The sequence below is a fragment of the Ornithorhynchus anatinus genome, chromosome 3 (assembly GCF_004115215.2).
Source record: "Ornithorhynchus anatinus isolate Pmale09 chromosome 3, mOrnAna1.pri.v4, whole genome shotgun sequence".
Classification (NCBI taxonomy): domain Eukaryota; kingdom Metazoa; phylum Chordata; class Mammalia; order Monotremata; family Ornithorhynchidae; genus Ornithorhynchus; species Ornithorhynchus anatinus.
In genome coordinates, this window is record NC_041730.1 from 126088820 (window position 1) to 126111375 (window position 22556).

The 22556-nt window shown below is 46.0% G+C and overlaps 1 protein-coding gene and 1 non-coding gene across 2 annotated transcripts in view; one reads left to right on the forward strand and one right to left on the reverse strand.

Annotated features, from left to right (window-relative positions):
* The first annotated feature begins 6059 nt into the window (after positions 1 to 6059).
* The window catches only part of ALOX5 (arachidonate 5-lipoxygenase), a 93289-nt gene continuing 76792 nt past the window's right edge, over positions 6060 to 22556 (forward strand). The window contains exon 1 of the mRNA XM_029061713.2: positions 6060 to 6283. Coding sequence (XP_028917546.1) covers positions 6134 to 6283 — 150 coding nt within the window. The 5' untranslated portion in view covers positions 6060 to 6133. The remainder of the gene's footprint in view (positions 6284 to 22556) is intronic.
* Positions 18767 to 18904, reverse strand: LOC114810719. The gene has a single exon (XR_003758414.1). It is a non-coding gene; the product is annotated as a small nucleolar RNA SNORA7 (small nucleolar RNA).

The window sequence follows — 22556 nt, forward strand, 5'->3', positions numbered from 1 at the left end:
ATATAACAGACTTGGTAGACATGTTCCCTGCCCACAACGAGCTTACAGTCCAGAGGGGGAGACGGATGCTATTATAAATATATAAAATAAGGGTATGTAGATTGGTGCTGTGGGTGAGGTGAATAAAGGGGGCCAATCCAGGTACCAGGGTGACAAGGAAGGGAGACGGAGTAGGGAAAATGAAGGCTAATAACCTCTTTCCTTTACCCTGTTTCCCATTAATGCCAGTGGAGCCATATATCTGCTCCTCCCCTTCCTCTACCCCACCCCCCAGTGTCATGAATACTCACTCTCTACCTGCCAAGGGTTTTTGTCTAAGAGGGCAAAATTTCCAGCAGCAGCAGGAAAGCAAACAAATAAAAAACCCTGCCTCCTGCTCATGGGACCACATCCTTTACCTGCGACTGCCACACACCTGACCCTTTTTTTTTTTCTGTCTCTCTGAGTGGCTGAGGGAGAGAGTGTATGGGTCTGGGAGAGGAATGATGAGGAGGAGGAGGAGCGGCTCATTCAATCAGTCAGACAGTCAGTCAGTCAGTCGTATTTATTGATCACTTACTGTGTGCACAGCACCATCCTAAGTGCTTGGGAGAGGACATTTTCACATTAAACACATTCCACGCCTACAACAAGCTTACAGTCTAGAGAGGGAGACTTTAATCTAAATAAATAAATGACAGATATGGACATAAGTACTGTGGGGCTAGGAGTGGGGACGAATAAGAGGAGCGAGTCAGGGCGATGCAGAAGGGAGTGGGAGAAGAGGAAATGAGTGCTCAGTCACCCCCATCTTCAGTGAATTGGCTCCTCACACTTACCTGATCTCAGCCCGCTCAGGCAAGCTAAACAACAGTGGAGTTTTGCTGCTGATCTCTCGCCCTCATCCTACCTCTGGCCTACCTCAAAATTGCTCTCCCTCACTTCAAAGCTTTATTGAAGGTATATCTCCTCCAAGAAGCCTTCCCTGACTAAACCCTCCTATCTCCTTCTCCCACTTCCTTCTGCACCGCTCTTACTAGCTCCTTCATTCTTCCTCCCTCTCTTCTCCACAGCATGTATGAATATATCTGTATATAATCGTTATTTATTTATTTATTTATTTTATTTATTTATTTACTTATTTATTTATATTTATGTCTGTCTCTGTCTAGACTGTGAGCTCATTGTGGGCAGGGAATGTGTCCGTTTGTTATGTTGTTTTATTGTTATTATTATTATTATGGTATTTGTTAAGTGCTCACTATGTGCCAGGCACTGTAGTAAGCACTGGGGTGGATACAAGTAAATAGGGTGGACACAGTCCCTGTTTCATTAGGGGCCCACAGTCTCAATCCCCATTTTACAGATGAGGTAACTGAGGCCCAGAGAAGTTAAGTGACTTGCCCAAAGTCACACAGCAGTCAAGTGGCTGACCAGGGGTTAGAACCCATGACCTTCTGACTCCTAGGCCTGGGGTCTATCCACTGCTCCATGTACTCTCCCAAGTGCTTAATAAAGTGCTTTCCACAGAGTAAGCACTCAATAAATACAATTGAATGAATGAATGAGTGAATCTGACACCACCCTTGCTTCCCATCTTCATTTCTGGGGACACTTCGCCAAGACCACTGGAATGAGCCTCGAGAACTGCGCCTGCCTTCTCTACTCCACTCTCCCTAGTGATTAACTACAGTGCTCTGCACACAGTAAGCGCTCAGTAAGTACCATCACTTGATTGAATGATTGCTTTTCTCCCTGCACCCCCTGCCACTGCTGTGATTTCCCAGCCACCTTCAGCTTTTTCCTCTCCTGCTCGCCTCCAGCCCCCAGCCCCTTGACTTGATTTCCCCGGGAGCGTCAAGGTTGGACCCAAGTGCTGGGAGGATGGGGTGAGGGTCGGGGAGGGGGCAAGTGCAGGAGGGTCTGGAGTGACAGAGAAGGGAGAGGGGACGCGGGGGAGGCAAGCATCTAGGGTCTCCTCTCCACTAGACTGAGGGTGAGTGGAGGGCTGGGGTCCGAGGGTCCTGGAAGGGACAGTGCCAATGGGGGAATCTGAGGGCCGGAGAGGACATGGGTTTTAATCCCGGCTCTGTCATTTTGTCTGCTGTGTGACCTTGGGAGAGTCACTTAACTTCTCTGTCCCTCATTTACCTCATCTGTAACTGGGGGATTAAAATGGGGAGCCCCACGTGGAACAACCTCCATCTCCTCTAAGAGGCCTTCCCAGACTAAGCCCTCTTTTCCTATTCTTCCCCTCCCTTCTGCATCACCCTGACTGGCTTCCTTCAATCATCCCCCTTCCCACTCCCAAAGCACATGTCTGTATCTGTCATTGCTTTATTTATATCAATGTCTGTCTCCCCCTCTAAACTGTAAGATCGTTGTGGGCGGGGAATGTATCTGTTTATTGTTATGTTGTACTCTCCCAAGTGCTTAGTGCAGTGCTCTGCACATAGTAATGGATTAATAAGGCCTGGGAGTCAGCAGGTCATGGATTCTAATCCCCTGTCTTCCACTTGTCTGCTGTGTGACCTCAAGCAAGTTGCTTCACTTCTCTGGGCCTCAGTTTCCTCACCTGTAAAATGAGGATTGAGACTGTGAGCCCCACGGACTGTGTCTAACCTGATTTGCTTGTATCCACCCCGTTGCTTAGTACAGTGCCTTGCACATAGTAAGCACTTAACAGATACCATCATCATTATTATTAATTATTAGGATTGTCTAAATGTGGGGTTAGTTCGGGAAGGGATGGGGAGGGGGGGAGGAGGGAAGTGAAAGGTGGAGGGAGAAGAAGGGGGAAGGTGGAGTCAGGGTGCGGAGAGCTGGAGGAGGCAGAGGAGGTTGGGGAAATGACGGGGAGAAAAGGGGCTAGTGAGAGGTGGGCTAGGAATAGGTGGGAGGGGACAGGGGGCTGGAGAGAAGAGAGGCCTTGAGCAGGAGTGGTTGGGGTTAGAGTGTAAACTTGCTGTGGGCAGGGAATGCGTCTGCGCTATTGTCATATTACACTCTCCCAAGTGCTTAGTCCAGTGCTCTGCGCCCAGGAAGTGCTCAAGCATTCGTTCATTCAATTGTACTTACTGAGCACTTCCTGAGTGCAGAGCACTGGACTAAGTCCTTGGGAAAGTACAATACAGCAATAAAGAGAGACAATCTCTGCCCTCAACTAGCTCTCAGTCTGAGTGAGGGGGGAGGGGGAGTCAGACATCAGAAAGAATAAACAGACACCAATCTAAATAAATAGAATTACAGATTTATCCATATGTGTATCTATCCCCCTTCCACCAGCCCCTCTCCCTTCCCTGTCTCACCTCCATCACCTCAGGCTGCCGAGTCTTCCCTTTTCTCTCCCACCCCTTCCCCAACAAACCCCGCAGTCTGGTAATCCTAAAAATAATCATGGTACTTGTTAAGCGCTATTTGCCAAGCACTGTTCTAAGCACTGGGGTAGCTGCAAGTTGCCCAACGTGAGGCTCACACTTTTAATGCCATTTTACAGATGAGCTAACTGAGGCACAGAGAAGTTAAGTAACTTGCCCAAGGTCACACAACAGACAAGTGTCAGAGGCGGGATTAGGACCCACGACCTCTGACTCCGAAACCCAGGCTCTTTCCACTGAGCCATGCTACTAATAATTAATAATAATAATAATAATAATGGTATTTTTAAGCACTTACTATGTGCCAGGCACTGTTCTAAGGTCTGGGATAGATACAAGGTAATTAGGTTGTCCCACGTGGGGCTCACAATCTTAATCCCTGTTTTACAAATGAGGTAGCAAATGCACAGAGAAGTGAAGTGGCTTGCCCAGGGTCACACAGCAGCAAGTGGCAGAGCCGGGATTAGAAACCATGACCTCTGACTCCCAAGCCCGTCCTCTTGTCATTAAGCCATGGGAATCATTACATGTATACATATAATTCTTATTTCTATTTACACACACACATATATATACATACATATATACATTCGATCAGAATTGGTATCAATATATTTATCAGTATATTCATATTTATACATCTATACATACACATTCAATCAGTGTCAGTATTAGTATAATTCTATTTATACGTATATACATATATAATAATAATAATAATGTTGGTATTTGTTAAGCGCTTACTATGTGCTGAGCACTGTTCTAAGTGCTGGGGTAGATATAAGATAATCAGGTTGTCCCATGCGGGACTCACAGTCTTCATACATTTACAGATGAGATCACTGAGGCACAGACAAGTGAAGTGGCTTGCCCAAAGTCATACAGCTGACAGGTGGTGGAGGAAGGGGAGGAGGAAGAGGAGGGGGAGGAGGAAGACGAGAAAGAGGAAGACGAGGGGGAAGAGGAGGAGGAGGAAAAGGAGGAGGAAGAGGAAGAGGTGGAGGAGGAAGAGGAGCTGCCACAGTATCCTGACTGGATTATTGTGTCAGCCTCCTCTCTGATCTCCCTTCCTCCTGTCCCTCCCCAATCCAGTCCATTCTTCAAGAGCTCACCTCCTCCAGGAGGCCTTCCCAGAATGAGCCCTCCCTTTCCCTCTGCCCCTCTTCCCCTCCCCATCGCCCCGACTCCCTCCCTTTGCTCTATCCCTTCCTCTCTCCATAGCCCTTGTGCATATTTGTATATATTATTTATTACTCTATTTTGTTAATGAGGTATATATATCTAGGTTTCTATTTAACTTGATGGTATTGATGCCTGACTCCTTCTTTAGTTTAGACCGTGAGCTCGTTGTGGGGCAGGGATTGAGTCTGTGGCCTAATGGTCCATTCCAAGTGCTTCGTCCAGTGCTCTGCACACAGTAAGCGCTCAATAACACTAGTTTTGTTGTCTGTCTCTCCCTTTTAGATGTGAGCCCGCTGAAGGGCAGGGATGGTTTCTATCTGTGGCCCAACTGTCCATTCCAAGTGCTTAGTCCAGTGCTCTGCACATAGCACTCAATAAATACGAATGAATGAATGAATATTTATCTTTCTATTGATGCCTGACTCCTTGTTTAGTTTTGTTGTCTAAACAAACAGCTCCTCCTCCTCTTCCTCCTCCCCCCTTCCTCTTCCTCCTCCCCCTCCTCCTCTTCTTCCTCCTCCTCCTCCCCCCCCTCCTCCTCCCCCCTCCTCTTCTTCTTCCTCCTCCTCCTCCCCCCTCTTCTTCCTCCTCCTCCTCTTCTTCTTCCTCCTCCTCCTCCCCCCTCTTCTTCCTCCTCCTCCTCTTCTTCTTCCTCCTCCCCCCTCCTCCTCTTCTTCCTTCTCCTTCTCCCCCTCCTCCTCTTCCTCAGCGTGGCTCAGTGGAAAGAGCCTGGGCTTCGGAGTCAGAGGTCATGGGTTCGACTCCCAGCTCTGCCGCTTGTCAGCTGTGTGACTGTGGGCAAGTCACTTAACTTCTCTGTGCCTTAGTTACCTCATCTGTAAAATGGGGATTAACTGTGAGCCTCACGTGGGACCACCTGATTCCCCTGTATCTACCCCAGAGCTTAGAACAGTGCTCTGCACATAGTAAGCGCTTAACAAATACCAACATTATCATTATTATTATTATTCTTTCTCCTCCTCCTCCTCCCCCTCCTCTTCTTTCTCCTCCGCCTCTTCTTCTTCCTCCTCCCCTTCTTCTCCTCCTCCTCCCCCTCCTCCTCTATTTCCTCCTCCTTCTCCCCCTCCTCCTCTTCTTCCTCCTCCTCCTCCCCACCTCCTCTTCTACCTCCTCCTTCTCCCCCTGCTCCTCCTCTTCTTCCTCCTCCCCCCCTCCTCTTCTTCCTCCTCCTCCCCCCCCTCCTCCTTCTGTTCCTCCTCCTCCCCACCCTTCCTCCTGCCCCTTTTCCTCCTCCTCCCCCTTCCTCCTCTTCCTCCTCCTCCTCTTAGTTTTGTGAGCCCGTCCTTGGGCCGGGATGGTCTCTAATCTGTGACCCACTTGCCCATTCCCAAGCGCTTAGTCCAGTGCTCTGCACAGAGTCAGCCTTCAATAAATAGTGTTGAATGAGTGAATGAATGAAAGAAAGAATGAGTGAATGAGGAGGAAGGGGGAGGAGGAGGAGGAGGAGGAGGAGGAGGAGGAGGAGGAGGAGGAGTGGGGGGGGGCGGGGCGAGGTGCGAAGCGGAGCTGCGGGCTGCAGCGGTAGGAGCGGGTGAGGGGTTTGCGCGGAGTTTGCGCGGGTGTGGGGGACGGCGATGGCTTCGTACACGGTGACAGTGGCCACGGGGAGCCAGTGGTTCGCCGGCACGGACGACTACATCTACCTGACCCTGGTGGGCTCCCGGGGCTGCAGCGACAAGCACCTGCTCGACAAGCCCTTCTACAACGACTTCGAGAGGGGCGCGGTGAGACCCTGGGGAAGGGGACACTGCGGGAGGGGGACACAGGGGGAGGGGGACACCTGGGGGGACACACACAGGGGGAGGGGGACACCTGGGGGGACACCTGGGGGGACACCAGGGAGACACCGGGGGGCTCCAACTCCTCCCCCCACCAAGCCCTCCCCCACTTATCCTGCTGCCCCAGGGCCGCCCCCTTTAATAATTATACTAATGATAATGGTGGTCTTTCTTAAGGCCCTACTACTACTCCTAATAATAGTAATGTTGGTATTTAAGTGCTTACTATGTGCAGAGCACTGTTCCAAGCGCTGGGGGAGATACGAGGTCATGAGATTGTTGGTATTTGTATTTGTTAAAGCGCTTACTATGTGCAGAGCGCTGTTCCAAGCGCTGGGGGATATACAGGGTCATCAGATTGTTGGTATTTGTATTGGTTAAGCGCTTACTATGTGCAGAGTGCTGTTCCAAGCGCTGGGGGAGATACAGGTTCATCAGATTGTTGGTATTTGTATTGGTTAAGCGCTTACAATGTGCAGAGCACCGTTCTAAGTGCTGGGGGAGATACGAGGTCATCAGATTGTTGGTATTTTTATTTGTTAAGCTTTTACTATGTGCAGAGCACTGTTCTAAGCGCTGGGGGAGATACAGGGTAATCAGGTTGCCCCATGTGAGGCTCACAGTTAATCCCCATTTTACAGATGAGGAAACTGAGGCCCAGAGAAGTGAAGAGACTTGCCCAACGTCACACAGCTGACAAATGGCAGATACGGGAGTCGAACCCATGACCTCTGACTCCGAAGCCCAGGCTCTTTCCACTGAGCCACGCTGCTTCCCCATAATGTTGGTATTTGTTAAGCGCTTACTATGTGCAGAGCCCTGTTCTAAGCCCTGGGATAGATACAGGGTAATCAGGTTGTCCCATGTGAGGCTCACAGGTAATCCCCATTTTACAGATGAGGGAACTGAGGTACAGAAAAGTTAAATGACTTGCCCACAGTCACACAGCTGACAAGTGGCAGATCTGGGATTCAAACCCATGATCTCTGATTCCCAAGCCCCCGCTCTTTCCACTGAGCCACGCTGCTTCTCTATGTGCCACTATGCCACGCGGCTACTATGTGCCAAGCACTGCTCTAAGTGCTAGGGAAGATACAAGGTCATCTGTTTGTCCCCCCAGGGCTCACCGTCTTCATCCCCGGTTTACAGATGAGGGAACTGAGGCCCAGAGAAGCCAAGTGACTTGCCCAAAATCACACAGCTGACAGGTGGCAGAGCCCGGATGACAACCGATGACCTCTGACTCCTAAACCTGGGCTTTTTCCAAGCACTTACTATGTGCCAAGCACTGCTGTAAGCGCTAGGGGAGATACAAGGTCATCGGTTTGTCCCCCCAGGGCTCACCGTCTTCATCCCCGGTTTACAGATGAGGGAACTGAGGCCCAGAGAAGCCAAGTGACTTGCCCAAAATCACACAGCTGACAGGTGGCAGAGCCCGGATGACAACCGATGACCTCTGACTCCTAAACCTGGGCTTTTTCCAAGCACTTACTATGTGCCAAGCACTGCTGTAAGCATTGGGGGAGATAGAAGGTCATTAGGTTGTCCCACGTGGGGCTCACAGTCTTCATTCCAATAATGATAATAATAATAATGTTGGTGTTTGTTAAGCACTTCCTATGTGCCAAGCACTGTCCTAAGTGCTGGGGGAGATAAAAGGTCATCAGGTTGGCCCAAGTGGGACTCACAGTCTTCATCATAATAATAATAATAATGTTGTTATTTGTTAAGCCCTTACTATGAGCCAAGCACTGTCCTAAGCGCTGGGGGAGATACAAGGTCATCCGGTTGTCCCTCGTGGGGCTCACGGTCTTCACCCCCATTATAATAATAATGTTGGTATTTGTTAAGCACATTATTTGCCAAGCACTGTTCTAAGCTTTGGGGTAGATACAAGGTCATCAGGTTGGCCCTCGTGAGCTCACAGTCTTCACCCCCATAATAATAATAATGTTGGTATTTGTTAAGCTCTTACTATGTGCCAAGCACTGTTTTAAGCGCTGGGGGAAATACAAGGTGATCAGGTTGTCCCATTTGGGGCTCACAGTCTTCACCCCATTTTATAGATGAGGGAACTGAGGCATAGAGAAGTGAAGTGACTTGCCCAAGCTCACACAGCTGACAAGGGGCAGAGACAGGATTAGAACCCATGACCTCTGACTCCCAAGCCCAGGCTCTTTCCACTGAGTCACGCCGCTTCACTGCCCTAGCGTTCTTTTCCAAGTGGTTAGCACAGTGCTCAGCACACGAGAAACACGCAATAAAGACGACTGAATGAATGAGTGAAGTGAACGGAATTGTAGTAATAATAAGTGTGGTATTTGTTAAGTGCTTACTATGTGCCGGGCATGGTACTAAGCTCTGGGTTATACACTCTCCCAAGTGCTCAGGACAGTGCTCTGCTCACAGAAAGCGCTCAATAAATACGATTGAAGGAGTGAACAAATGAGGTCCATTGAACTGTACTCTTCTAAGCACTCAGGATAGTGCTCTGCACACAGAAAGTGCTCAATAAATGCAATTGAATGAATGAATGAATAAAGTGCATGGAATCGTACTCTCCCAAGCGCTCAGGACAGTGCTCTGCACACAGGTGCTCAATAAATACGATTGAATGAATGAATGGAATGAACTGTACTCTCCCTAGCACTCAGGTCAGGGCTTTGCACATAGAAAGCGCTCAATAAATACGAATGAATGAATGAGTGAAGTGCCTGGAATCGTACTCTCTTAAGCATTCAGGACAGTGTTCTGCCCACAGAAAGTGCTCAATACATACAACTGAATGAATGAACGAATGAAGTGCATGGAATCGTTCTCTCCCAAGCACTTAGTACAGTGCTTTGCACACAGTAAGTGCTCAGTAAATACGACTAATAATAATAATAATGATGATCATGAGTGGGAAGCGCTTTGAGATTCCCCCATCCCTCCCCTCTCTTTCCCCTTCCCTTTTCCCAATCCCTCTGCTCTTTCCCCCTCTCCTAGTGTCCCCCCCCCCCGTCCTCAATCAATCAACCATATTTATTGAGGCCTTACTATGTGCAGAGCACAGGACTAAGCACTTGGAAGAGTGGTGTGTATTGAGGGCTTACTATGTACACAGCACTGTATTAAGCACTTGCAAGACTACTATAAATAGAATTAGCAGACACCTTCCCTGCCCATGGTGTCCTCCTCCTCCTACTTCTTATTTTCATCGTAGTCATCCTCCTCCTAATACTCCTCCTCCTCCTCAATCAATCAATTAATTATATTTATTGAGCACTTACTGTGTGCAGGGCAATGTGCTAAGTGCTTGGGAGCTTACAGTGTAACAGAGTTGGTAGACATGTTCTCTTCCTTCTCCTCCTCTTCTCCCTTCTCTTCATCCTTCTTCTCTTTCCCCTCCTCCTCTCCCTCTTCCTCTTCCTCCTCCTCCTCCTCCTTCTTCCTTCTTCTTTTCCTCCTCCTCCCTCCGACCCCCAGAATCCTTCCCATGCCCCCAAATCACCTTCCGAGATCACATCTCCTCCAGGAGGCTTTTCTTAAGTAATCATTTGTCTCCCTGCTTTGAATCCTCCAAGTGCCTTTTCATCACTTCCCAGCCACTTAGACACTGAAATTTCCACAACTCCCAAAGCATTTATGTATACATTTTAATATATTCTGTTACTTTCCCTCTCTGTAACCCCTTAAGAGTCTCCCTTCGAGACAAAGCTCTTTGAGGGCAGGGATCGTGTTTTGGAACTCTTTTCAAATCTCCCTAATGCTTAATACAGTGCTTTGCTATTAACTGGCTTGAGCAAAAAATCAATAATAATAATGTCGATATTTGTTAAGCATTTACTAAGTGCAGAGCACTGTTCTAAGCACTGGGGTAGATACAGGGTAATCAGGTTGTCCCACGGGAGGCTCACAGTTAATCCCCATTTTACAGATGAGGTAACTGAGGCCCAGAGAAGTGAAGTGACTTGCCCACACTCACACAGCTGACAAGTGGCAGAGCAGGGATTCGAACACATGACCTCTGACTCCCAAGTTCGGGCTCTTTCCACTGAGCCACGCTGCTAGTCAATTAACTTCTCCAAGCCTCAGCTTCCCCATCTGTAAAATGGGGAATTGAATAACTGTTCATTCATTAATTCAAGTGTATTTACTGAGCTCTTGGAAAGTACAATTCACAGTCCTCCCCCTTAGACTGTGAGCAGGGACTGTGTCCGGGTTTCTTATGCTGTATCAATCCCAGTATTTAGCAGAGAGTTGGGCACTTAACAAGCTCTTAATTATTATTAGTAGTAATAGTAGCAGCAGCAGCCACAGCAGCAACACGGCCTAGTGGATAGTGCATGGACCTGGGAGTCAAAAGGTCCGGTTTCTAATGCTGGCTCCACCACTTGTCTATGAGAAGCAGCGTGGCTCAGGGGAAAGAGCACGGGCTTTGGAGTCAGAGGTCGTGGGTTTGAATCCCGGCTCGGCCGCTTGCCAGCTGTGTGGCTCTGGGCGAGTCACTTAACTTCTCTGTGCCTCAGTTACCTCATCTGTAAAATGGGAATTAAGACTGAGTCCCACGTGGGACAACCCAATTCCCTTGTGTCTACCCCAGCGCTTAGAACAGTGCTCGGCACATAGTAAGCACTTAATAAATACCAACATTATTATTATTATTACCATGTGACCTTGGGCAAGTCACTGCAGTTCTCTGGGCTTCAGTTACCTCTCTGTAAAATGAGGGATTAAGACTGCGAGCCCCATGGCACTCTGTCCAACCTGATTTGCTTGTGTTCATCCCAGTGCTTAGTGCTTTGTACATAGTAAGCACTTAACAAATGCCATCATAATTATTAGTAGTAGTAGGGTGTACTGAGCGCCTGCTTGTTGTGTTGTACTATTTAATAGGAGGCTGGAACCCAAACCCTGGCTCTCCTGCTGATGAGTCACCCTAATTTTCTATGCCCTAGTTTCTCAAAGTCTAAAATGGCAGGATAGTGGAAAGAGCACGGGTTTGGCAGTCAGAGGTCATGGTTCGAATTCCCGCTCTGCCACTTGTCAGCGTGTGACTGTGGGCAAGTTACTTAACTTCTCTGTGTCTCAGTTACCTCATCTGTAAAATGGGTAAGACTGTGAGCCTCACGTGGGACAATCTGATTACTCTGTATCTACCTCAGCGCTTAGAACAGTGCTCTGCACATAGTAAGTGCTTAACAAATACCAACATTATTATTATTATTATTATTATCTGCCTCCTCTGCACCTCCCAAGGGTTTGGCGAAAAAGTCCGGGCCTGTGGATGCCCTGAATTCTTTCAACCAGGGACCACTATTCCTGAGGCAGATAGAAGCGGCATGGGAGTCAGAAGGACATGGGTTCTAATCCTGGCTCTGCCACCTGTCTGCTCTGAGACCTTGGGCAAGTCACTTCACTTCTCTGGGCCTCAGTTACCTCCTCTGTAAAATGGGGATGGAGACTGTTAGCCCTACATGGGACTGTGTCCAACCCCGATTTGCTTGTAACCACCCCAGCGCTTTGTACAATGCCTGGCACACAGCACTTAAAAAATGCCATTATTATTATTATTTTTCATTCAATAGTATTTATTGAGCACTTACTATGTGCAGAGCACTGTACTAAGCGCTTGTATTATTATTTTGTGTCTTATCTGCACATCAGATGAACATAGAAAAATGAAGCCTCATGCTCACAAAGTGCTTTTAGCATGTAGGACTTGAAAACTCAGCAAAACAGAGCAAGATGAAAATGACTCCAGGATTTTCTAAATATTACACATGGGTAATTGAGAACTGTGTGATAAGTCACTTTCACCATTACTCTGTTAACCCTCCAACTGACAGACCAGTTACCTATCAGCTAGCTAAGTATGTGTGGTTACCGGAAGTTAATTCCACAAGCAAGCCCCTCTGTGAGAATAATAACTGTAATATTTGTCAAGTGCTTTCTATGTGTCAAGCACTGTACTAAGACAGGGCGGACAGTCCCTGTCCCACATGAGGTTCCCAGTCCAAGTAGTCAGGGGGAGAACAGGTATTGAATCCCCATTTCATTCAATAGTATTTATTGAGCGCTTACTAAGTGCAGAGTACTGTACTAAGCGCTTGGAAGCGGTTGCAATTCGGCAACAGATAGAGACAATCCCTGCCCATTGACGGGCTCACAGTCTAATCGGGGGGAGACAGACAAAAACAATAGCAATAAATAGAATCAAGGGGATGTACATCTCATTAACAAAATAAATAGGGTAATAAAAATATATACAAATGAGCAGGCGAGCACACCATTTTACAGATGAAAGTACTGAAAGGCCTAAAGCAATTAAGTGACTTGTCCAAGGTCACACAGCAGAGCTGGAATTAGAACACAGGTCTTCTGACTCCCGCGCCTGTGTTCTTTCTACTAGGCCGTGCTTGTCCTCTGTAAATATGGAGATCTTTTTCCTAACTCAGTTATTCAAATGTCCTAGGTTTTATCTACATAAGCAAATTCTACAAACCCTTTGGAGGACAGGATTAAAATTCAGTGACTGAGACCCATAGGGAAAACAGTCCTTTAACAGCAGGAGGAAATTTAAAAGAAACCGTCAGGTAGCACAAGTAATGAGAAGCAAGAGAAAACAAAGCAATGTACAAATATAGGTAGGGAAGAGAAGCGGTAGCCTCCCATACAGGGCAATCGTTTGGATTTTAGGCATGATGCTATTGAGTGATTTTTTTAAAATGGCATTTTTAGGCTCTTACCATGTGCCAGTCACTGGACTAAACGCTGGGGCAGTACAGTGGTATTTAATCAGCTTGGATGTAGTCCGTGTCCCCCTTGGACTCACAGTCTTCATCCCCAGTTTTGAGATGAGGTAACTGAGGCCCAGAGAAATTAGGTGATTGGTCCAAGGTTACAGAGCAGACAGTGGCTGAGCAGGGATTAGAACTTAGGTCCCTCTGACTCCCAGGCCCATGCTCTATCCAGCCGTAGCTCAGTGGAGAGAGCATGGGTTTGGGGGTCAGAGGTCATGGGTTCGAATCCCAGCTCTGCCACTTGGCAGCTGTGTGACTGTGGGTAAGTCACTTAACTTCTCAGGGCCTCAGTTCACTCATCTGAAAATGGGGATGAAGACTGTGAGCCTCACCTGGGTCAACCTGATTACCCTGTATCTACCCCAGCGATTAGAACAGTGCTCAGCACATAGTAAGCACTTAACAAATACCAACATTATTATTATTATCCATTAGACAACACTGCTTCTGTCTGTTGGATTCATTCATTCATTCAATCATATTTATTGATTGCCTACAGTGTGCAAAGCACTGTACTAAGCATTTGGGATAATACAATAAAAAATCAATAGACACATTCCCTGCCCACAATGAGCACAGAGTCTAGAGGGAGATACAGACAATAACAGAAATATAAATAAATAAATTACAGATATGTACATAAGTGCTTTGGGGCCAGAAGTGGGGATGAATAAAGGGAACAAGTCCGGGCAACATAGAAGCAAGTGGGAAAAGAGGAAAGGAGGGCTTAGGGATGGCCTCATGGAGGAATTGTGCCTTCAATAAGGTTTTGAAGTGGAGGAGAGTAATGGTCCGATATGAGGAAGGAGGGCATTCCCAGCCAGAGGCAGGGGCAGGTGAGGGGTCGATGATGAGATAGAGGAGACCGAGGTTCAGTGAGAAAGTTGGCATTAGAGGAGTGAAGCATGTGGGCTGGGTTGTAGTAGGAGAATAGTGAGGTGAGGTAGCAGGGGGCAAGGTGACTGAGTACTTTAAAGCCAATGGTGAGGAGTGTTTGTTTGATGCGGAGGTGGATGGGCAACGACTAGAGTTTCTTGAGGAGTGGAGAAACATAGTCTGATCATTTTTGTAGGAAAAGGATCGGGGCAGCAATGTTGTCTCCTTATATGTGTTAAAAGTGATACATGATTGATAATTCTTGCCGTGCTGGATACATGCAAAGGGTATGCCTTGTTGTGCTGTGTTTTAGATACCAGTAACGCCTGGCATGTTTTACCCTTCTGCATTTTGACATGAACAAATCACGGGATTCTCAAAGCCTCTGCTTTAAGAGTCATTCATCCATGCTCTCAGCTGAAAACCAGTTTATCTGTCTACAGTCAGTGCTACTGCCATCTCCTCCCAGATGGCCACAGCAATGTTATGGTGCCTGAGGTTTCTCTAAATTGCTCTTCCCCACCTGTTTTAAGATTCCTCCTTTCCCAGAATAGTTAATGTCAGTTGGTACTCATTAAACCCCAGACTAGATTCAAAGAGCATGGCCTAGTGGAAAGGGCATGGGCCTGGGAGTCAGAGGACCTGGGCTCTAATCCTGGCTCTGTCAGTTGCCTGTTGTGTGACCTTGGGGAAGTCACGTAGCTTCTCTGTGCCTTAGTTTCCTCATCTGTAAAATGGGAATAAAACATCTCTTCTCCTTTCCTCTTTCCTCTTCTCCTTTCCTCTTAGCGGGCAGGGGCTATGTCTAACCTGATTATCTTGCAAGTAACCCAGTGTTTAGTACTGTTTCTGGCTCACAATAAGTGCTTAATAAATACCCTTATTATTATCGATCCAGTCGCTGTTCCACAAGGGGCTCTCAGTCTAAGCAGGATGGGGAAGCGAGAATTTTGTCCCCATTTTACAGATGAGGAAACCGAGGCCCAACGATAACATGCCTAAGGTCACACATCAGACTGGTGGCAAATTGGGATTAGAACCCAGGGTTTCTCGACTCCCAGACTTGAGGTGCAGCTGTTCAGCCATCCTGCCCCCGTTCATTTGCTTCACATGTCCTGACTGGTGAAGGGGTGAGGCGGAAAGACCAGCTAAGTGTGCTAACTCGATTCTAGAACCTCCTGGTTGGTGATTCTGCTTTGCCACATGGAAGCTAAGTTTGACAGGCCGGGAAGAAAGGGGGTACGCATTGTTGGAACTGCACTTGTAGTTTGTATAGTAAAAAAAGTCCGAGATTCCTAGTAGAAGCTGGATATGAGTCAGAAATGCAGCCTTGTTACTAAAAAGAAAGGCCTGGAATGTATCAGAAGTATGGCTCAGGAAGTGATCTTTCTGTTTCACTCTGCACCTAATTAGAGCCCAGCTAGAAGCAGCATGGCATAGTGGAAAGAGCACAGGCCTAGGAGTCAGATTCAGAAGGTCGTGGATTCTAATCCTGGCTCCACTACTCGTCTGCTGTATGACCTTGGACAAGTCACTAAACATCTCTGTGCCTCAGTTACCTCATCTGTAAAATGGGGATTAGATTGTGAGTCCCACATGGGCCAGGGACTGTGTCCAACCCGATTTGCTTGTATCCACCCCAGTGCTTAATACAGGGCCTGACGCATAGTAAGTGCTTAGCAAATACCATTATTATTATTATCATTATTATTACTCATTCTCTGAACTTTACAAAGGATGTAGAGAAACCAGAGAAGATCCAGAGAAGAATGAACACCGTGATTCAAGGATTGGAAATAGGTCCTCCTAATCCGTGGTATTTACTGAATGTTTCTTGTGTGCAGAACCCTGTCCCAAGCTTTGGATGAAAGGATAAAGAAATTATGATTGCTTAGCCTAGAGAATCAATGAAACTATCAATCAATCAATCATTTATAGAGCACTTACTGTGTACAGAGAACTATACTAAGCACTTGGGAGAGTAATGTTGGTATTTGTTAAGCGCTTACTATGTGCAGAGCACTGTTGTTAGCTCTGGGATAGACACAGGGTAATCAGATTGTCCCACGTGAGGCTCACAGTCTTAATCCTGATTTTACAGATGAAGGAACTGAGGCACAGAGAAGTTAAATGACTTGCCCACAGTCACATAGCTGACAAGTGGCAGAGCTGGGATTCGAACCCATAACCTCTGACTCCCAAGACCATGCTCTTTCCACTGAGCCACACTGCTTCCCTATTGGAGAAGTATATTGGGAGAAGTACATTGGGAGACTACAGTGTAACAGAATTGATAGACACATTCCCTACCCACAATGAGCTTATCGTCTGAGGGATAGACAGACATTAATATAAATAAATAAATTGTCGATATGTACACAAGGGCTGTAGAGCTGAGGGAGAGGTGAATAAAGGGTGCAAATCCAAGTGCAAGAGTGACACAGAAGGGAGCAGGAAAAGGGGAAATGAGGGCCTAGTCAGGGAAGGTCTCTTGGATGAGATGTGCCTTCAGTAAGGCTTTGTAGGTGGGAAAAATAATTATCTGTCAGATATGAAGAGGAAGGGTGTTCCAGGCCAGAGGCAGGTTGGCGGCTAGAAAGACGAGATAAAGAAGAGAAGGCAGCGTGGTCTAGTGAATAAAACACGGGACTGGGAGCCAGGGGACCTGGATTTTAATCCCCACTCCTCCACTTGCCTCCTGTGTGACCTTGGGCAAATCACTTAACTTCTTTGTGTCTCAGTTTACTCAACTGTAAAATGGGGATTCAATACCCATTCTCCCTCCTACTTAGATTGTGAGCCCTATGTGGGACAGGGACTGTATCTGGCCTGATGAACTTGTATCTACCCCAGCTCTTAGAACAATGCTTGACACATATGTTGTGTTTAACAAATATCATTAAAATAATAAAGGCAAAGGGATGACCAGACTCCCTCCTCTTCCATAATAATAATAATAATAATAATAAAAATTGTAGTATTTAAGTGCTTACTATGTTCCAGGCACTGCACTAAGCGCTGGGGTGGACAAGCAAATTGGAATGCGAAGGCTGGGGGGCCAAAACTGGAAAGAGAAGGATTCAGGGCCAGTCTTCCCCTCTAGACTGTAAGCTTGTGGTGGGTAGGGATTGTGTCTACCAACTCTGCTGTATTGTACTCTCCCAAATGCTTAGTACCATGCTCTGCACATAGTAAGCGTTCAATAAATATCATTGATTGATCAATTGATAAATTGTCTTTATGTTTATGAGGAAGTTTCATGGGAAGGATACAAATCAATCAATTGTAATAATAATAATTATAATTGTGCTATTTGTTAAGCACTTACTATGTGCCCAGCACTGTACTAAGCACTGGGGTAGATACAAGGTAGTTGACTTGGACACAATCCCTGTCCCACATTTGGCTCACAGTCTTAATCTCCATTTTCCAGTTGTGGGAACTGTGACCCAAAGGAGTTAAGTGACTGGTCCAAAGTCACACAGCTGACAAGTTGCAGAGCTGGGATTAGAACCTGGTCCTTCGGATTCCAAGGCCCAAGCTTTTCTCTAAGTGGCTATTTACTGAATGGTTACTGTATGCAGAGCACTGTACCAAGTCCTTGGTAGAAGAGGACAATTGAATTAGCAGACATGATCTCTGCCCTCAGGGAATTTACAATCTAGCAAGGAAATCAGACCCTAAAATAGGAGAAAGCAATAGACTATGTGCTTAGTTGCCACTGAAGTGCTGAAGTAGCAGTTGGGGAGAAAAATGAAGAGGGGAGATGAGTTTGATCAGGAAAGGCCACCTGGAGGAAAAGTGATTTCAACCAGGGGTTTGAAGATGGAGAAAGATATAGTCTGGTGGATGTGAAAGGGAATGTGTCTACCAACTCTGTTGTATTGTACTCTCCCAAGTGCTTCGTTCAGCTCTCTGCATGCAGTAAGAACTCAATAAATGCACCTGATGGACTGACTGAAAGGGGAAGGAGTTCCGGATAATTAAAATAGTAACAATAATAATAATAGTAATAGTAATATTTTTAATTGCTTACTATGTGCCAAGCACCATACTAAGCACAAGGGTAGATATGAGATAATCAGATCAGACACAGTCCCTGTCCCACATCAGTCTAGGTAGGAAAGAGAACAGGTATTAAATCTCCATTTTGCAGATAAGGGAACTGAGACACTGAGAAGTGAAGTGATTTGCTCAGGGTCACATAGGAGGTAAGTGGCGGAGCCAGGAATTAGAATCTATGTCCTCTGACTCTCTCCTCAGGTTCTCTCACCTAGGCAATGCTGCTTCCCAAGAGAGGGTATGAACAAGGGTTATTGGAGGGAGAACTGAGTAAGGGGCACAGCAAGTTGATTGTCTCGAGAGGAGCAAAGCATGCGAATTGGGGGATACAGGGAGAAGAGTGAGGAAAGATAGAGGGGGAGAGAGCTGATGTAGTGCCTTAAAGCCCAGGGTGAGGAAATTCTTCTTGATTCAGAGAGGAATGGGCAGCCATTGAAGGATTTCGAGGAGTGGGGAGATGTGTAGAGCGATGTTTTTGAAAAATGATCCAGACAGTCTTGTCTTATGCCGTCGAGTTGCTTCTGATCCATAGTGACACCACGGACACATCTCTCCCGGAATGTCCCGCTCTCCATCTGCAATCATTCTGGTAGTGGATCCAGAGAGTTTTCTTGGTAAAAATACAGAAGTGATTTACCATTGCCTCCTTCCACGCAGTAAACATGAGTCTCCACCCTCTACTCTCTCCCAGCATGAGTGAGTTTTGACTTGTAGCAGATTGCCTTCCTCTCGCTAGCCACTGGTCAAGCTAGGAATGGAATGGGTAGGCCTCTGCTTGACTCTCCCTCCCTTAGCCGAGACTGGTAGAGGACTGGAAGCTCTCCAGGTGCGACCCTGAGTGATATTCAGGCAGTAAATAGAGTCAAATGTAGCATGAGAGGAGAGAGAATGGAGACCAGGGAGTTCAAAAGGAAAGCTGAGGCAGTAATCATGTGGGGATAGGACTAGTGCCTGGACCAGTGTGGTGACAGTTTGGATAGAGAGGAATAAATGGATACTGGAAGCGCTGAGGAAGAACTGGCAGAAATCAGTGATGTTTTCTTTTTAGTTATTAAGAACCGAACGCCTGGACATGGGCTAACACTGGTAAAAGCATGACAGAATTAGGGTTGGACCCAAGGAAGACATTCCTTTTATAGTGATCAATCAATCATATTTATTGAGCACTTACCGTGTGTTGAGCACTGTATGAAACCCTTGGGACAGTAATACTATTGTCATTATTATTACTATCATTGTTATTATTATCAGCATAGTTGATTTAATATTCACCTTCCTGGAAAAATGGAATTTGTCCACGTGATCTCTTCAGGTCCCATTAACCAATCAATTAGTGGTATTTATTGAGCACTTACTGTGTGCCTTGCACTGTTTTAAGTGCTTGGGAGAGTACAATGAAACAGAGTTGGTAGACACATTCCCTGCCCACAGTCCAGAGTTTGGAACACTGTTTGGCACCTCATAAGTGCTTAACAAATACCAACATTATTAATATTATTATTATTATTGAGGAGTGTACAATCTAGAGGGCCCAGACTCAAATTAGGAGCTTGGACAATTTATGGAAGAAAATAGTCTCTGTTTTTGAGTAGGTTACAAGATTATTTAGATTAAATATATATATAGTATATATAAAAAATACATCAGATGATATCAACATATATAATATAAAGTATACATAGTGTGCTATTTGCACTATATTGTAGTATACGTGTACGTATGTGTACATACGTGTATATATGTTCTTTGTTAAATGTGTGGTGGAAAGATACACTGTCCTGACTATTCTGTGCCTACACAAAGATTCTGCCATGTTTTTTGTTTGCAGTGGTTAGTTGTGCTTATGTTTTTGCCTCCCCATCTCTTGATCCTTAGAAAGCTTCTGCTTTAAAAAGTTAAAGCTGTATCAATCATTTGTATTTACTGAGCACTTACTAAGTGCTTGGGAAAGTACAGTATTACAGAATTGCCTCCTGAGGGGGCCAAGGGAAGGAATGAGGTCTTGTTCTAGAGGCCAGTCTGGACACAGTTCTCTATGAGAGGAGTAAAATCCTTTATTTTCGCTGTGGGGTGTCCACTCTTGTGATGGTCAACCTTGAATGGATTTGGTTATGGAGTGAAGAGGATGAAGTAAAGCTCCAGGACATTAGTTCCTTTCAATAGAAAGCTCCTAGGGGCAGAGATAATTCAATCTTATTTATTAAGCACTTAATGTGTGCAAAGCACTGTATTAAATGCTAGATCATATCTTTTTATATGACTTAGTGTTCAGCACCATAACCTGCTTACTTGGGTGGCTGAGGAAGGTGAAGCTGAAGAAAATGTCTGGCCTTGAGAGGAATGATGTATTTTAAAAAAAAACTGAGATGATGGCTAAGGTCCCTCTTTCATATTGTTCTGCTTCCCTTCCACACTCTATTATCTCTTCCTGTGCAACTGTTCATCCATTCAAATTCTGCCTATAAGATAATCAGAAAGAGGCAAGGCAAATTTTGTGAGAGATTTGCATGCGGAGTTTTCCGTGGAAGTTGGGGACATAAAAATGTGTTATGAGGCTTGAAAGAGTAAAATCCTTCAGAATGCCTAGTCCCATTGTTCGGCGATGTGAGCTCCTGGTTCTAGGGGCTGATTTGCTTTTATCAGGTTTTTGAGAAACTTCCTGTTGATGCAAAGGTATTTCACATTTTGCATTGCACAGGAACCATTACCCACTTCCCCAGACAATCCTTGTAGCTGCAGTCTACCCTGGTAGCTACATTGTCCAGACTTGTTCCCTTTAGCTCTTCTCCCCACCCTCCCAGGCCCACAGCATTTATATATCTGTAATTTTATTTGCTTGTATTGATGTCTGTCTCCCCTGCACCCCCAGACTGTGAGCTCATTGTGAGCAGGGAATGTTACTATTTATTCTTGTACTCTCCCAAGCACTTAGAACAGTGCTCTGCACACAGTAAGTGCTTAATAAATAATACAACTCTTCCCAGATTAAGACCCACATTTCCTCATCTCCCACTCACTTTTGCGTCACCCTGACTTGCTCCATTTAATCTTCCTCCCTACCAGCCCCACAGCACTTATGTCCGTATCTGTCATTTTATTTATTTATGTTGATGTCTGTCTCCCCCACTCCAAACTGTAAGCTCACTGTGGGCAGGGAATGTAACTACTGCTATAGTGTACTCTCTCAAGCAGTTAGTACAGTGCTCTGAGCAAAGTAAGCAGTCAATAAATGTGATTCATTCATTCATTCAGTAGTATTTATTGAATGCTTACTATGTGCAGAGCACTGTACTAAGCACTTGAAATGGACAATCTGTTGCCGGCTCACAGTATAATCGGAGGAGACAGACGGCAGAGCAAACAGACCGAAACAAAAACAAGACAACATTATCACACTAAATACAATCAAGGGGATGTACACCTCATTAACAAAATAAATAGGGTAATAAATAATATATACAAATGAGCACAGTGCTGAGGGGAGGGGAAGGGACTGAATGAATGATGAAAGAAATAGATCTTAGGAAGCATGACGGCCTAGTGGAAATAGCATGACCTGGGACTCAAAGGACCAGGGTTCTAATCCTGATTCTGGCACTGGCCTGCTGTGTGACCTTGGGCGAGTCATTTAATTTCTCTGGGCCTCAGTTTCCTCATCTATAACATGGGGATTCAATACCTGGTCTCGCTCCCCCTTAAACTGTAAGCACCATGTGGGGCAGAGACTGTCTGACTTGGTTATCTTGTACCTTCCTTAGGGGAGGTGTGCAGTAAATATTCATTCATTCATTCATTCATTCAATAGTATTTATTGAGCGCTTACTATGTGCAGAGCACTGTACTAAGCGCTTGGAATCAACAAGTCTTCGTGGTGCAGTGGAAAGAGCATGGGCTTTGGAGTCAGGGCTCATGAGTTCGAATCCCAGCTCTGCCACTTGTCAGCTGTGTGACTGTGGGCAAGTCACTTAACTTCTCTGTGCCTCAGTTCCCTCATCTGTAAAATGGGGATTAAGACTGTGAGCCCCACGTGGGACAACCTGATTCCCCTGTGTCTACCCCAGCGCTTAGAACAGTGCTCTGCACATAGTAAGCGCTTAACAAATACCAACATTATTAACAAGTCGGCAACAGATAGAGACAGTCCCTGCCGTTTGATGGGCTTACGGTCTAATCGGGGGAGATGGACAGACGAGAACAATGGCAATAAATAGAGTCGAGGGGAAGAACATCTCGTAAAAACAATGGCAACTAAATAGAATTGAGGCGATGTACATTTCATTAACAAAATAAATAGGGTAATGAAAATATATACAGTTGAGCGGACGAGTACAGTGCTGTGGGGATGGGAAGGGAGAGGTGGAGGAGCAGAGGGAAAAGGGGAAAATGAGGCTTTAGCTGCGGAGAGGTAAAGGGGGGATGGCAGAGGGAGTAGAGGGGGAAGAGGAGCTCAGTCTGGGAAGGCCTCTTGGAGGAGGTGATTTTTAAGTAAGGTTTTG